Source organism: Ranitomeya variabilis, chromosome 1 (genome assembly GCF_051348905.1).
Source record: "Ranitomeya variabilis isolate aRanVar5 chromosome 1, aRanVar5.hap1, whole genome shotgun sequence".
In the NCBI taxonomy this organism is placed as follows: domain Eukaryota; kingdom Metazoa; phylum Chordata; class Amphibia; order Anura; family Dendrobatidae; genus Ranitomeya; species Ranitomeya variabilis.
In genome coordinates, this window is record NC_135232.1 from 1038045029 (window position 1) to 1038062975 (window position 17947).

Genomic DNA, 17947 nt, shown 5'->3' on the forward strand with positions numbered 1-17947 from the left:
ATAAACTGAAAAGTCACCAAATTTTGTAACTTTTGGTGTTTTTTGGAGTTTCTCCCAACTCACTCAAAATGGACGAAGCTGGGCTTTGACAAGATCACAACGGTGGGTGTGACACCACAGCTCATCTAATTCATATCGCATTCTTTACACCAGAAATCTTACTCCAGTCAGGAATTGGAGTAAGATTTCTTCTGGCGTGCCGCATGGACGCCACTTGTCAGATGCAGACTTTCTCTACTACACAACAGGAACCCTAGACAATCCCAGGTGGATGGTCCAGTTCCCACACAGTTTTCTGATATATATAACTAAGGGCAGCTGCATAGAGTTTTTAACAATTATACATCTATTTTTAGGAGGAATCCAAGCATTTTCTCCAATATTGCTTTCCCTTCAGTATAATCCTGGTCTGCTATTTCCTGTCGATGGCAAATATAATAACGTACAGTCTAGAAACATCAGAATAACTCCTTCTGTACACGTCTGTCTTCTCTGCCCTGCAGAAATCACTCTTCCTATTGATTTACAGGACTGAGGACAGATGCGCTGTAGATAGAAGGCTCAAATCCCATCATCACCTCTTTCCAATTTGTCAGTCCATTCGCCTAGTAAATGGAAGGCAGTGATTTGCACAGTGACATTTTAGTATTATCAGATATATATGTATTATTCATTAGAGCCAATGTTCTGCACAAAAAATGAAAATGCCTCCTGCTGAATTATTCACCAACTCCCTTTTTGGTGATTGAAGAAGTTAAACCAGGATTATAAAGTCTTATTTCTTACATTTTATCTCAGAAATGTGCCACTTCTATTAAAATGCCTTAAGCCTCCATGAATAAAAATGGGAAAACAAGAATAACTAACACTGCTATAATTTTACAGCCAAGTCTGTATCAATAAGTTCTGCAAATAACGAAAATCAGTATTATAAAAATAAACAAGAAAGCCAGGTAATCACCCTCATATTTTGCTTTTTATGCTTTTTCTTTTCATCTTCACAAGAATTGCAACATTTCGAGTTTTCCTCCCACATACGGTAGCTTGTTTCTTTTTGCCAGTTTTACTATCTCAAATACTTATAGCATACCTGTAAGGTTTGCCATAAAATAGATAGATATGCGATAGATAGATAGATAAATAGATAGATAGATAGATAGATAGATAATAGATAGATGACAGATAATAGATGATAGATAGATAATAGATAGACATAGATAGATGATAGATAGACATAGATAGATGATAGATCTATAAATAGATAGATGGATGACAGATAATAGATAGATACATAATATATAGATAGATAATAGATATATGATAGATCTACAAATAGATAGATGATAGATAGACAGATAGATAAGTAGATAGATAGATAGATAGATAGATAGTAAGTTGGATAGATAGACAGATAATGTTAGTATATACACTTACTTGTCTTGACAGAGATCTCCACTTCTTAGAGTCTAAAAAACAATAAAGATATCAGTGCAATATCTGGTTACATGTTACTGCCAAATGGGGAGTTACTAAAGAAATCCCAAAACACAATCATAGTTATTGAAAATAATGGATAGTGTATATACAGTATACAAGTGCTGTTACTGGGACTGTAATAATTGTGTAAACTGACTCATCATGCCAGACAAAGGGGTCTTTAAAGGGGTATTAAAAAAAAACAAAGCTGGTAGCTAAAAATGTTATACAGTACATGCTCTCAAACAAAATCAAGTATCAAAAAGCAGCAATTTGTATTGAACTACATGCAAAAACACCAACAACAAGGTAAAAACACCAAGATGCACAGATCTGCAAACCCTGAGAGTTAACAGCAGTGACTGGAGATCCTCGGATGGCTGCTGTTACGGGTATACGCTGCCATATGTGGAGTGCCACATATCCACCATGGAACATTTATGGGTTCATATGTTTTCTTTTCAGCTTTATTTTTCATGTGTTATGACTTGGCAAAATATACGAGGCTTGGTCCGGGAGATGGCTGCTCACTAGGGTTTGTATTCTGTGCATTAACAGTATTAGTTTTCAGGCCGTCTATTGAGCGCAGGTGAATCCGCATGCGATCACTGAACCGTGTGGATTCACCACGTCCAACAAGTTCTATGGGTGAAAAGTCTCTTGTGGAGACTAGCGTCTGGAGAGACGCACCGCATGTCCGTCTCCACGGGTGAGCCACAGACGTCTCTGGATACCTATTGGGCATGGGATTTCTTGAAATCCCATCCACTATGCTGTAATATCTGGACGCTGTGGGCTGGACGCTGCTGAGGTACGCAGCATCCAACCCGCAGCGTTTACTGACCGTGTGCACCTACTCTTAAAGGTAACCTGTCATGTCCAGAAATGATATGCACCTGCCAATATTGGGTTAACCTGAATGTAAATAGTGTTAAAATAATGCTTGCTTCTGCGCCTGGAGCATCGGCTACAGGGAGAAAATAAAGTTTTGATTGAGAGCCTGCCCTGTGATTGTCAGCCTGCTCTGCAGCACGCATGTGCAGAAGAAACTGTCAATCATAGGGAGGGGAGCCATAACAGAAACCGCTCACAGTACAGTTACTGTATAGTTCCTTGCACCGCCCCGATGACTAAAGGCCAGTGGCTGCAGAGAGGATCTAAGTTGATTTTCTCCCTGTAGCTGCTCCAGTAAGGCAGGATTTTAACATTATTCACCTGCAGATTAACCCTATCTCTCTAGGTAAGTAATATTGCTGGTCATGACAAGTTCCCTTTAAATGTTTTTATTATTTTTTTCAGTATTTTACACTTACTCTTTGATATTGTTTGCGAGTATTTCATGCATTTTTCATAGACCACCCTTGTTTCTTGTGTTTATATATTGTTTTCAGGTGTTCAACATTTCTTGCCCCAGGCTACAATCTAGTGATTATCTCCACCTCCATCTTTTGATCTAGTCCTTATCTCAGACATTTAGGATACAGGATTTCTGTACCTAGAAGTAAATAAAATAGGATACGTGCATGTGTGCCCACCACTCCATCCACTCATTCTGGACATAGATGTGGAACACAATACTTATCCTGGGGACCAAACTGATGATACGACAATAATGGATGAATGCCGCAGCCCAACATCGCTTCCCTCTTGTGCATGCAGCAGTGTCTGGCGCTGATGTACCCCACAGCTCGGCCTCATTACTCAGAGGGGCTGAGCAGCAGTACCAGCCGCTGCCACATACACATGCATGGCGCTTAGTCACGTCCTATAGCACCGCTGCCTACTTATATTGATGGCCGTGGTGGTTCGGGGGGTTGTGTCCCCACCAATCACACACTGAGAACCTACTATAAGATATGGAGTATATTATTCTTACTACATACGAGATCTGCTCAATCCCAGCAGGTGTATAGTTTATATACAGTGCCGAAATCTGCCACTGCCTGTTTACAATGGGTGCAAGATTAATGATCTATTGGACTAAAGAAGGATGAGGAACACTTACGTCTCGGCTCATCAGTAGTCACGGATTCCAAGAAATCCCTTGGCGTCATGTACAGTTGTCCTTCAAATTCTAGAGAGGCAAATACACGAAACCTCTGCTCCCGGGAGCTAGCAAACATGTCCAGATCCTCAAAATCAGATTTTTCTGCTGAGCTCTGTAGGGAGAGAAAGCCATATTTATATAACTGCTGTATGCAAACACTTAGGGCTCATTCACACACGTCAGTATTTTTTTCTACATACGAGAAAATTGCCCGAATATTCTAATCATGGAGAGAGAAAAAGATAATTTCCCCACCTTCTCCCTTCTAACAGTCCGTGACGATTCGATTGCACTCTGATGTCATCCGAGTGCAGAACAATCTTTTCATGGACCCAAAGACTTGCATTGCTGATATTAATGCTACGCTCGGACCAAAATCTGACGTCTCTGATATTTTGGTTGAAGAAAAAAAAAATTTGAAATGTGCACAACCTCCTAAAATATCATAAGTATGAGTGCTATTCCTGAAAACCACTCATACAAGAAAATCGGACGTGTGAACAAGCTCTTAGGAGTTTTAGTTATACACTCTTTTCTACTGACGATGCACCAATAATTTTCGAGAGGTGTCCACGGCTTTACTACAGAAACTGAAACAATTAGAGGAAAAGTATAATAGAAACACGTCACCACTTCTGCATTTATCACCCACTCCTGGTTTTGGCTTACAAATACTAAGGTAAAATACTGACCAAATACTGCTAGTGTGACGACAGCCATACAGTGGGGGAAACAAGTATTTGATCCCTTGCTGATTTTGCAAGTCTATAATTTTAAGGGTAGGTTAATGTTAACATTGAGAGATAGAATATCAAAAATAAAATCCAGAAAATCACATTGTATAAATTATATAAATGTATTTGCATTTTGCAGTGAGAAATAAGTATTTGATCCCGTACCAGCCATTAAGAGTTCTGGCTCCTACAGACCCGTTAGATGTTCCTAATCAACTCGTTATTTCCATTAAAGACAGCTGTCTTAGACCGGTTTCACATTTGCGTTCGGGGGTTTTGCGGAGGGCTGCGTGCGTCCTCCGTTAAGTCCAGCCTACTTCCGCATATTTCTGCATGCGTCCTGCGTACCTATCTTTAAAATTGGGTAAGCAGGACATGAACTTGTTGTGCTCCTGTGCGGCCGGCAGGCGCGTCACAACAACGAATCCGCATACATCTGCATGTCCTGCATACCCAATGTCAAAGATAGGTACACAGGACGCATGCAGAAGTATGCAGAAGTTGGTGGGGCTTAACAGAGGACACACGCAGCCCTCTGCAAATGTGAACTTAGCCTTACATGGTCACCTTTATAAAAGACTCCTGTCCAGACTCAATCAGTCAGACTCTAACCTCTACAACATGGGCAAGACCATGTCACTGAATGCAAGCAGAGATCTTGAAAATGGTGGGAACTGAATCATGAAATTAAATAATAGTTAGGTTTTATTTAAATACAACCAAGAAAACCTTCAATAAGTGTCACTTCTTCTCGGCAGACCACGCTGGTGAACTCTTGGTAGCACTCAGGGCAGAGTTGTCCAGGCTAAGAATTAAGCAAACAGACGAGCTGTCATCCGTGCTTTAGTCACATCACAAATACATCGCTTAGTTTGTTTTGTAATCTAATTGATTTTGAAGCTATTGAATGAAAGGCAGCAATTAGAGGATCTTTGAACTACCGTCCATGCTTCCTTTTAAGCCAAGCGCAGAGAACGGCACAGAAGAAGTTTGTTGCTAGAGAGGAACCAAGACACGTTCAACAATGGAAACATGCTGAAAAGATATTTGCAGGCAGTGTCCAGCGGCAGATGACTATCTCACTAAAAATCCACCATCCAGACACTCTAGGGTGAAGGAAACCTACTCTGGATAATGGAAGCTGTAAGGGTGGTGTTACAAAATGTGGACTCTCTTAGTGAGGTGGATCCTCTAAGCCCAAGGTGTAGGGGGGTACACCGGCTATGGGAGTCAGTGCAGCAAGAAAGTAAGGCACGCAGGACACGGAAAGCAGATAAGAGACCTTTAACAGAGTTAATGAAGGCCGCAAACACATAACTCAGGGACTGGAAGCCGCAGGCAGACAGATGATGTCCTGGAGACTAAAGACATTTAGCAATGGTACTAAAATCCACTGGCAGATTGCAGAGTTACCAGAAATCGCAAGAAGATTGCAGAGTTCCTGAAGATCTCAGATGTATTTCAGAGTTACTGAAGAGCTCAAATAGATTGCAGAGTTACTGAAGACCGAAAGAAAACTGGAGACTCAAGGATTGGAAGACGCAGGCAGACAGGAGGTCTCATGGAGAACACAGACAGCTAGTAGACAAAACTGCGAAGTAACAAGGAAGTCTAAATACTATGGCAGCCGCAGGTGGCTAGGCGACGTCCTGGAAACCGCCAGACATGCAGCATAGGTCCTAGACGACAGGGAACAGGTAGCAGACAGAACTGCAGAGTAACTAGAAAGTCTGCAAACCATGGATGCAGAAGGCAGATAGGAGACATCCAGGAGAATCTAGCCAGTTAGCGGTGGTACTGAAAGCCGCAAACATGTAAATCAGGGACTGGAAACCAAGGTATTTTGGAGGCTGTGGATGGGAATAATACACAGACAAACTATAAGTCATGCAAGAAAGTATTTTTTCACGCTGGTATGTATCTTGGGAGGCCTTATAGGCTTAGGAAATAAACACATGGGAGCAGGCTGGGCCTGACATGGAGCACAAGAAAGTTTAGCGGACCAGAGCAGGTGCGTAACAGCGGGATCACATAGGGCCATTTCATTCAGTTTTTTATGCTTTTATTTTTGTCAAAGCTCAGAGTGGACCCAATAGGTGGAGAAATAAAAAGAATGATTAATACTTGAAGAATAACTGTATCCACCAAATTAAAAAAATACAAATTGTGCAATATGTAAAAATAATCTAATATTAAAGTGGACTTGTCGTCAGGTAAAAAGTGGCCAGTTTTTACCTGACTACAAGTCCTCTTTAATATTAGATTTTTCTTTATGTTATTTTATGCCTGCTGTTCCTGAGTATTCAGATTTTTTTTAAATCGTACATTTTTATTTAGTGCTAATTTTCATGGTCTTTGCCAAAGAGGCAGTGCTTGTAAGATCATCCGGAGGTTTGTCTTTAGGCTTCTCTGCATAAATACCCTGTGATCAACTCCCCCTTGATAAAGACCATAAAATTAGAACCAAAGACAAGGCCAATATCTCTGGAACCCTGTATTATTAGGCATCAAAGCAGCTGTGTCAGGATAGACACTGGTGGCATATTGTTAGAATAAGCCATCAGTGTCCGATCCTGCCAGTCACAACGAGAAAGAGTCTGAGCCAATAGAAAATAATTTGTTAAAGGGGATATCCGGAACGTTACAAAAAACAAAACATGTATTAAAGCATTAACAGGCAGGTAGGTGCTACTTACCTGCCTGTTGTGCATGGCGCTGTTCTCCCCAGGCACAGAGCGGTCACAGACGCACAGATGTATCTGCTGATGCAATTGGGCGGGACTTCCGAGGTCATTCTGACTGACAGCCAGTTCCCCCAGTTAGGCTACTTTCACACTAGTGTCGGTACGGGGACGTCGCCATGCGTCGGCCCGACGTTCCGACACATGCTGTGAAATAAAAGCACAACGGGGGCAGCGGATGCAGTTTTTCAACGCATCCGCTGCCCCATTGTAATGTCCGGGGAGGAGGGGGCGGAGTTCCCGCCGCGCATGCCCTGTCGGAAATGGCGGACACGACGCACAAAAAAAGTTACATGTAACGTTTTTTTGTACCGACGGTCCGCCAAAACACGACGCATTCGTCGCACGACGGATGCGACGTTTGGCCATACGTTGCAATGCGTCGCTAATGCAGGTCTATGGAGAAAAAACGCATTCTGCGGGCAACTTTGCAAGATGCGTTTTTTCTCCAAAACTACGCATTGCGACATACAGCAAGCGACGCTAGTGTGAAAGTAGCCTTAGGCAGCAAGGATCCGGCTGTCAGTCAGACTGCCTTCAGAAATCCAGCCCCGTCTACAGAGCGAGTCGGAAAAGAAGCCTCCGCTATGTATACGTGAAGTCAGCAGAGGCTTCTGAATCCCCGGCAGGAGTGTCTGTGACTGCTCTGTGCCGAGGAAGAAGGGCAGGAAAGTAGCAACTACCTGCAGATACATTTTTTGTTTTTTTGTAAAGTCCCGGACATCCCCTTTAATGAAAATCCAAAGTTTATGAGCAAAAGTTCACCAAATGTTTCATAATGGCAAGACTAAACAGAGAGCTCCAGTTACGCCAGCGACGTATAGCTCACAAATGTCACTTGTATGCTTTTTCCTTTATATGTTTCTAAGGGCGTATTCAGATCTCCACGCCAATCGGTGTGATCACGAACCGCTAATGCATGGACTGGCCACGGCGTTCTGGACCCAAACATGACACATTCGGGTTGGGAGACCCACGGCCAGGCCATGCATTGCAATCCGATCTCAGACTCCACAGTATCCTGGTTGGAAAATATTAATATACCCATACCCACTAATTTAATCACATCTTACATAATGGATTATAAATTGATCAGCTATTCTACTGGTATCATCAGGAAAGGGGTTTTCCAGGCTCTAATCACTTTTCTGCAGTTACTCTATGTGACTGCAGGTTGCCGAATCACACACTCTCACAATGTAGTCCCAGTTCAAGTGGTCAGTCATGTGCCGACTACACCATGTTCCAAATTATATGCAAATTACATTTTTCTCAGATTTTCCTAAATGGTTGGTGCAAATGACAGTCAGTCTAATAAAAGTCATCACCCGTTAGCGAATACATCGAATTTTACTGAAGAAACCTCCCAATGATAACAGTATAATCTCCAAAATGAATAAAACCTCAAAATGCATTGTTCCAAATTATTAGGCACAGTAGAATTTCTAAACATTTGAAGTCTAAGGGGTAACGTTTCTCCTTATGGAGAGTGACATACCATCTCTGGCTTGTCAAGGTAAGGAGGCTTATTTGCCGTACAATGCTCCTCTGGGAATTTAAATATGCAAATTGCCTCTTCTGAGAAAAAGAGGACTTAACTCTATAGCGCCACCTGTTGGAAGTAGCGATATAGATATATAGAGTTAAGTCCTCTTTTTCTCAGAAGATGCAATTTGCATATTTAAATTCCCAGAGGAGCATTGTACGGCAAATAAGCCTCCTTACCTTGAAAAGCCAGAGATGGTATGTCACTCTCCATAAGGAGAAACGATACCCCTTAGACCCCAGTCCAGAGCCTCTCACCTAGCCAAATCAGTTCTCATGCTTCGCACTGACGAGGGCCAACAGCCCGAAACACCGTGTCTGCGAATTGAGATACTGATTTGGCTTTTATCCTAAGTCATATTGCACGACTCGTTAAAGGGTTGATTGTGACTTGTAGGATCGCTACTTCCAACAGGTGGCACTATAGAGTTAAGTCCTCTTTTTCTCAGAAGAGGCAATTTGCATATTTAAACATTTGAAATGTTTTAAAGAACTGAAAATGCTCATTTGTGGAATTTGCAGCATTGGGAGGTCACATTCACTGAACAAAAAAGCTATTTAACTCCAAAACATCCTAACAGGCCAAGTTACATGTCAACATAGGAACTCTTCTTTGATATCACCTTCACAATTCTTGCATCCATTGAACTTGTGAGTTTTTGGAGAGCTCCTGCTTGTATTTCTTTGCATGAAGTCAGAATAGCCTCCCAGAGCTGCTGTTTTGATGTCAACTGCCTCCCACCCTCATAGATCTTTTGCTTGATGATACTCCAAAGGTTCTCTATAGGGTTGAGGTCAGGGGAAGATGGTGGCCACACCATGAGTTTATCTCCTTTTATGCCCATAGCAGCCTATGACTCAGAGGTATTCTTTGCAGCATGAGATGGTGAATTGTCATGCATGAAGATGATTTTGCTCCTCAAGGTACGTTTCTGCTTTTTATACCATGGAAGAAAGTTGTCAGTCAGAAACTCTATATACTTTGTAGAGGTCATTTTCACACCTTCAGGAACCTTAACGGGCCCTACCAGCTGTTTCCCAATGATTCCGGCCCAAAACATGACTCCTCCACCTCCTTGCTGACGTCGCAGCCTTGTTGGGACATGGTGGCCATCCACCAACCATCCACTACTCCATCCATCTGGACCATCCAGGGTTGCTCGACCCTCATCAGTAAACAAGACTGTTTGAAAATTTGTTTTCATGTATGTCTAAGCCCACTGCAACCGTTTCTGCTTGTGAACACTGTTCAGGGGTGGTCGAATAGTAGGTTTATGCACCACAGCAAGCCTTTGAAAGATTCTACACCTTGGGGTTCGAGTGACTCCAGAGGCACCAGCAGCTTCAAATAACTGTTTGCTGCTTTGCAATTGCATTTTGGTAGCTGCTCATTATGCCTTTATCTGCATGAACTCTGTCTGTGCTCTGTTTCAGTCACAAATCTCTTCACAGCATGATGATCACTCTTAAGTTTTCGTGAAATATCTAATGTTTTCATATCTTGTCCAAGGCATTGCACTATTTAACGTTTTTCAGCAGCAGAAAGATCCTTTTTATTTCCCATATTGGTTGAAACCTGTGGCCTGCTTAATAATGTGGAACATCATTTTTAAGTAGTTTTCCTTTAATTAGAATCACCTGGAAAACTAATTATCACATGTGTTTAAGATTGATTTCAGTGATCCATTGAGCCCTGAGACACAATACCATCCACGAGTATATTTGAAAAACACAACAATTAAATCTTTATGACACTTAAATCCAATTTGCACAATAATTTGGAACAAGGTGTAGATTCTCATCCGTTTCTCTCAATGTTCTATAAATCTCTTGTACTGTAAACTAAGATTGTCTAGTATAAGGCTGCACTTAGCCTGATCAAAATTGTTAATACAGTTGTGTGAAAAAGTGTTTGCCCCCTTCTGCATTTCCTCTTCTTTTGCATGTTTGCAAAATGTTTCACATCACCAAATTTAAATATTAGACAAAAATAACACAAGTAAACACAAAATGCAGTTTTTAAATGAAAGTCTTTATTATTAAGGGAAAGAGAAATCCAAAACTACAGGACCCTGTGTAAAAAAGTGATCACCCCCTAAACTTAACAACTGGTTGGGCCACCCTTAGCAGCCTCAACTGCAATCAAGAGTCTGTGATGACTGGCAATGAGTATTTAACAACGCTCTGGAGGAATTTTGTCCCACTCATCTTTGCAGAATTGTTGTAATTCAGCCACATTGGAGGGTTTCCAAACATGAACTGTCTTGCTGTGGCAGACTTCGGTAAAGAAGGGGGGCCTCAAACTGGCTCTGGAATTGGGACCTTTGGGACCTATTCCTATCTAGGGGGTAGTCTTAAAGGTAGAGAGGACCTAGTCTCCAGCCTTACTATGCTCCTGTTAATGTCCTAAGCTGTCGCCTCCTCCTCCCCCAGAAGGCCTGAGGCAGATATGTTAGTGTATATACACATAAGACAAACAAGGGTAACAAAAAGCACCTTACATACAAAAACACTCACCAAGGGTAGAGAGGAATAAAGTGAAGGATAGGGAGATACAAATCAAATGGGAATAGGATAAAGGAGAAACCATACACCCAAAAACAGCAGACAATAATCTCCAGCAGCAACTACGAACTCCAACTTCAGCACACTAACGCCAGCAAGTCAGGAAGCAAAACTTTCACAGGCAGGGATGAGAAGGTCTGGCCCGATTTTACAGAGAGAAAATTATCAGGTCAGGAGAAGCGAGAAGAGAGGTGAAAAGGAGCTGCATGTCTCTAACCAGCATACAAAAAAGAGTCATTAACCTCTTCAGCGCCAAAGGAAACAAAATCCATTTAATATGAAGAACAAAACAGATAGGCTAAATGGAAGATCTGCAATTAACAGTACGTAAAGATCGTCTAACCCCAGATCTACCAGGAAGATGTGACACACTTTTGACATGAACTACCTTTTTAAGGTCATGACATGTCATCTGCTGGTTGTTTTGAATCATTGTCCTGCTGCATAGCCCAAGTGCGCTTCAGCCTGAGGTCATGAACAGAAGGCCGGAAATTCTTCTTCAAATATTTTTGGTAGACAGCAGAATTCATGGTTCCATTTAGAACAGCAAGTCTTCCAGGCCCTGAAGCACGAAAACAGCCCCATACCATCGCTATGCCACCACCATATTTACTGTTGGTATGATGCTCCTTTTCAGAAATGCTGTGTTATTTCTATGCCAGATGTAATGGGATATACACCTTCCAAAAAGTTCAACTTTAGTCTTGTCAGTCCACAGAGTATTCTCCCAAAAGTCTTGGGGATCATCAAGATGTTTTCTGACAAAACTGAGACGAGCCTTTATGTTCTTATTGCTCAGCAGTGGTTTTCATCTTCGAACACTGCAGGCCATTTTTGCCCAGTCTCTTTCTTAAGGTGGAGTCATGAACACTAAACTTAACTGAGGCAAGTGAGGACTGCAGTTCTTTGGATGTTGCTGTGGAGTCTTTTGTGACCTCTTGGATGAGTAGTCGCAGCGCTTTTGGGGTAATTTTGGTTGGCCGGCCACTCCTGGGAAGGTTCATCACTGTTCCATGTTTTCGCATTTGTGGATAATGGCTCTCACTGTGGTTCACTGGAGTTCCAAAGCTTGAGAAATGGCTTTATAACATTTCCAGACAGATAAATCTCAATTACTTTGTTTTTTCATTTGTTCCAGGGTTTATTTGGATCATGCCATGTCTAGCTATTGAGGATCTTTTGGTCTACTTCACTTTGTCAGGCCGGTCCTATTTACGTGATTTTTTGATTGAGAACAGTTATGGCACTAATTAGGCCTGCGTTTTTCTAGGGAATTTGAACTCAGCTTACCAAACGTGATAAACCACAGTTAATTTATGTTTTAAGGGAGGGCAATCACTTTTTTCACACAGGGACCTGTAGGTTTGGATTTATTTTTCCCTTAATAAAGACTTTTATCTAAAAACTGCATTTTGTGTTTACTTGTGTTATCTTTATCTAATGCTTAAATTTGTTTGGTGAACCTGAAACATGAAAAATGCACGTGGTTGCAAATTAGTCAAGAGTTTTGGGCCCCTGAGGTAAAGAGGCCCCTACCCTGTATCCACCTCTACAATACTTTTTCAATTTATCAAAAGGCCAAATAGCATCAGGATACCAAACCTTGAGGTCTGCCCCCTTATTTGTGAGGTCAGTAAGAGGTTTAATAACATGAGAAATCCTCCTAATGAATTTCCTATAATATGTCACGCCGCAGCTATGTAGGTAGATGCAAGCTCCAATAGATGGCAGTAGAGTGGAGGGAAGGCTGCAACACTTTCCAGAGCAGACCTGCAGCGCTGCAGCAAGGCCACCAACAGGTGACAACAGGGTAGTCAAACAAGCCGTGTTAAAACCAGGAGAGTACGTAGTACAAAGGGGAAAATCAACTCAGAATCAGAGACGCGCCAGAGAGTCAATACCGGATGAAAGCAGAAGTACCAGGAGCAAAAGACAGTCAGGTCAGAGACAAAGCCGAGTCAAGTACCAGAGAGTCCAAACACAAAGGGAAAACACTGAGTGGGAATGGGGAAGGGTGTCATGGTTCCCAATGGCAAGGGAACGTAAGAACGAGCTCTCGGGTGATGGAAACTCGAGTTGACCGTGAGCTAAATCTACCACACAACTAATAGTAGCCAGGGAGCATACCTACGGCTTCCTAAATGCCACGCGCCAGCCGGAGGACTAATTAAGCCTGGTAGAGGAAGAAACAGACCTGGCTTACCTCTAGGGAAATACCCCAAAAGATGATAGCAGCCCCCCACATGTAATAACGGTGAAATAAGAGGAAAAGACATACACAGTATGAAAGTAGATTTAGCAAAGAGAGGTCCACTTACTAGATAGCAGAAGGATACAAAAGAGGACTTCACGGTCAACTGAAAACCCTTTCAAAAAACCATCCTGAAATTACTTTAAGACTCCTGTGTCAACTCATGACACAGGAGTGGCAATTTCAGCCCGCAAGAGCTTCCAGCTACAGAGAATTACAAAAACTGCAAACTGGACTAAAGATACAAAACAAAAGGACAAAGTCCACTTAGCTGATCAGCAGACTAGTAGCAGGAACATGCAACCGAAGGCTCTGGTTACAATGATGACCGGCAAGGAAATGACTGGAGAGCAAGGCTAAATAGGAAACTCCCAAACGCTGATGGAAGCAGGTGAACAGAAGCAGCAAAGTGCAAACAAGTCACCAGTACCACCAGCAACCACCAGGGGAGCCCAAAAAGCGGATACACAACAGTACCCTCCCCTTAAGGAGGGGGCACCGAACCCTCACAAGAACCGCCAGGGCGATCTGGATGAGCCCAATGAAAGGCACGAACCAAATCCGAGGCATGAACATCAGAGGCAGTTACCCAAGAATTATCTTCCTGACCATAGCCCTTCCATTTAACCAGATATTGAAGTCTCTGTCTGGAAATACGGGAGTCCAAGATCTTTTCTACCACGTACTCCAATTCACCCTCCACCAGCACAGGAGCAGGAGGTTCAGTAGAAGGAACCACCGGTACCTCATATCTCCGCAACAGCGACCGATGGAACACATTATGAATAGCGAAAGATGCCGGGAGGTCCAAACGAAAGGAGACAGGGTTAAGAATCTCCAAAATCCTATAAGGACCGATGAACCGAGGCTTAAATTTAGGAGAAGAAACCCTCATAGGGACAAAACGGGAAGACAACCACACCAAGTCCCCAACACGAAGGTGGGGGCCAACACGACGACGGCGGTTAGCAAACTGCTGAGTCCTCTCCTGGGACAATTCCAAATTATCCACCACTTGTCCCCAAATCTGATGCAACCGATCCACTACCGCATCCACTCCAGGACAATCCGAAGATTCAACCTGACCAGATGAAAAACGCGGATGAAACCCTGAATTGCAAAAGAAAGGAGAAACCAAAGTGGCAGAACTAGCCCGATTATTAAGAGCAAACTCCGCCAACGGCAGAAAGGCAACCCAATCATCCTGATCCGCAGACACAAAACACCTCAAATAAGTCTCCAAAGTTTGATTAGTTCGTTCCGTCTGGCCATTGGTCTGAGGATGGAATGCAGACGAAAAAGACAAATCAATGCCCAACCTGGCACAGACTGCCCGCCAAAATCTAGACACGAACTGGGTACCCCTGTCAGAAACGATGTTTTCCGGAATACCATGCAGGCGAACCACATTTTGAAAAAACAGAGGGACCAACTCAGATGAGGAAGGCAACTTAGGCAATGGCACCAAATGAACCATTTTAGAAAAACGGTCACACACCACCCAGATGACAGACATCTTCTGAGAAACAGGGAGGTCCGAGATAAAGTCCATAGAGATGTGCGTCCAAGGCCTCTTCGGAATAGGCAAGGGCAACAACAACCCACTAGCCCTAGAACAACAAGGCTTGGCCCGAGCACACACATCGCAAGACTGCACAAAAACACGCACATCTCGAGACAGGGAAGGCCACCAGAAGGATCTAGCCACCAAATCTCTGGTGCCAAAAATTCCCGGATGACCTGCCAGAGTAGAAGAATGAACTTCCGAGATGACTCTAGTGGTCCACTCGTCAGGAACAAACAGTCTACCAGACGGACAACGATCAGGTCTATCCGCCTGAAATTCTTGCAAAGCACGTCGCAAATCAGGAGAGACAGCAGACAAAACCACTCCATCCTTAAGGACACCAGCAGGTTCAGAATTCCCAGGAGAGTCAGGCTCAAAACTCCTAGAAAGAGCATCTGCCTTCACATTCCTAGAACCCGGTAAGTACGAGACCACAAAATTAAACCGGGAAAAGAACAACGACCAACGTGCCTGTCTAGGATTCAGGCGCCTGGCAGACTCCAAATAAATTAAATTCTTGTGATCAGTCAAAACTACCACCTGATGTTTGGCACCCTCAAGCCAATGACGCCACTCCTCAAATGCCCACTTCATGGCCAAAAGCTCCCGATTACCAACATCATAGTTTCGCTCGGCGGCCGAAAATTTTCGCGAAAAGAACGCACAAGGTCTCATCACTGAGCAGTCGGGACTTTTCTGCGACAAAACCGCCCCCGCTCCAATCTCGGAAGCATCGACCTCAACCTGAAAGGGAAGGGAAACATCAGGCTGGCGCAACACAGGGGCAGACAAAAAGCGGCGCTTAAGCTCCCGAAAGGCCTCCACGGCAGCAGGGGACCAATTGGCAACATCAGCACCCTTTTTAGTGAAATCCGTCAGAGGTTTAGCAACGCCAGAAAAACCAGCTATAAATCGACGATAAAAATTAGCAAAGCCCAAGAATTTCTGGAGACTCTTCAGAGAAGTAGGCTGCGTCCAGTCGTAAATAGCCCGAACCTTGACAGGGTCCATCTCAATAGAAGAAGGGGAAAAAATGTACCCCAAAAAGGAAATTTTTTGAACCCCAAAAACACACTTTGAACCCTTTACACACAAAGAATTCTCCCGCAAAACCTGAAAAACCCTCCTGACCTGCTGAACATGAGACTCCCAGTCATCAGAAAAAATCAAAATATCATCCAAGTACACTATCATAAATTTATCCAAATATTCACGGAAAATATCATGCATTAAGGACTGAAAGACAGAAGGTGCATTAGAAAGGCCGAAAGGCATTACCAAATACTCAAAATGGCCCTCAGGCGTATTAAATGCGGTTTTCCACTCATCCCCCTGCTTAATTCGCACCAAATTATACGCCCCACGAAGATCAATCTTAGAGAACCACTTAGCCCCCCTTATGCGAGCAAACAAATCAGTCAGCAAAGGCAACGGATACTGATATTTGACTGTAATTTTATTCAGGAGTCGATAATCAATACAAGGCCTCAGAGAGCCATCCTTTTTAGAGACAAAGAAAAAACCGGCTCCTAAAGGTGATGAAGAAGGACGAATATGTCCCTTTTCCAGGGACTCCTTAATATACTCGCGCATAGCAGCATGTTCAGGTACAGATAGGTTAAACAAATGACCCTTTGGAAATTTACTGCCAGGAATCAGATCTATGGCGCAATCACAATCCCTGTGAGGAGGGAGTGAACCAATCTTAGGCTCTTCAAAAATATCACGATAATCAGACAAAAATGCCGGAATCTCAGATGGAATAGATGACGAAATGGGCACCATAGGAGTGTCCCCATGAGCCCCCCGACATCCCCAGCTTAACACAGACATAGCTTTCCAGTCAAGGACTGGGTTATGAGACTGTAACCATGGTAATCCAAGCACCAAAACATCATGTAAATTGTACAACACAAGGAAGCGAATCACCTCCTGATGGTCTGGAGTCATACGCAGCATAGTCACTTGCGTCCAGAACTGTGGTTTATTACAAGCCAAAGGTGTAGAATCAATACCCTTCAGAGGTATAGGGACTTCCAGAGGCTCTAAATCAAACCCACAGCGCCTGGCAAAGGACCAGTCCATAAGACTCAGAGCGGCGCCAGAGTCCACATAGGCATCCACGGTAATAACTGATAATGAACAAATCAAGGTTACAGACAAAATAAATTTGGACTGTAAAGTGCCAATTGAAATAGACTTGTCAACCTTCCTAGTACGTTTAGAGCATGCCGATATAACATGAGCAGAATCACCACAATAGAAGCATAACCCATTTTTACGCCTATAATTCTGCCGCTCGCTTCTGGACATAATTCTGTCACATTGCATTTTCTCTGGCGTCTCTTCAGAAGATACCGCCAAATGGTGCACGGGTTTGCGCTCCCGCAAACGCCGATCAATCTGAATTGCCATTGTCATGGACTCATTCAGACCTGTAGGCGCAGGGAACCCGACCATAACATCTTTAACGGCATCAGAAAGGCCCTCTCTGAAATTTGCCGCTAAGGCGCACTCATTCCACTGAGTAAGCACAGACCATTTACGAAATTTTTGGCAGTATATCTCAGCTTCATCTTGCCCTTGAGATAGGGCTATCAAAGCTTTTTCAGCTTGAATCTCCAAATTAGGTTCCTCATAAAGCAACCCTAAAGTCAGGAAAAACGCATCCACATTGAGCAACGCAGGATCCCCTGGTGCCAATGAAAATGCCCAATTTTGAGGGTCACCTCGCAGCAAAGAAATTACAATCTTAACCTGCTGGACAGGATCTCCTGAGGAGTGAGGTCTGAGAGAAAGGAATAATTTACAATTATATTTGAAATTCAGAAACCGAGATCTATCTCCGGAAAACACCTCTGGTGTAGGGATATTAGGTTCAGAAATAGGAGTATGCATAACAAATTCTTGTAAATTTTGAACCTTCGTAGCAAGATTATTTAAACCTGCAGCCAAACTCTGAGGATCCATCTTTAAACAGGTGAGCTCAGAGCCATTCAAGGATTATAAGGAGAGAAAGGC

At 43.1% G+C, this 17947-nt stretch overlaps 1 protein-coding gene across 10 annotated transcripts in view; it reads right to left on the reverse strand.

The window, feature by feature from the left end:
- Positions 1-17947, reverse strand: part of MICU3 (mitochondrial calcium uptake 3) — a 189842-nt gene that overhangs the window by 108013 nt on the left and 63882 nt on the right. For all 10 annotated transcript variants that reach the window (XM_077279702.1, XM_077279694.1, XM_077279698.1 and 7 more), the window contains 2 exons: positions 3482-3635; positions 1435-1466 (listed from right to left, as the gene is read on the reverse strand). In XM_077279702.1, coding sequence (XP_077135817.1) covers positions 1435-1466; positions 3482-3635 — 186 coding nt within the window. The remainder of the gene's footprint in view (positions 1-1434; positions 1467-3481; positions 3636-17947) is intronic.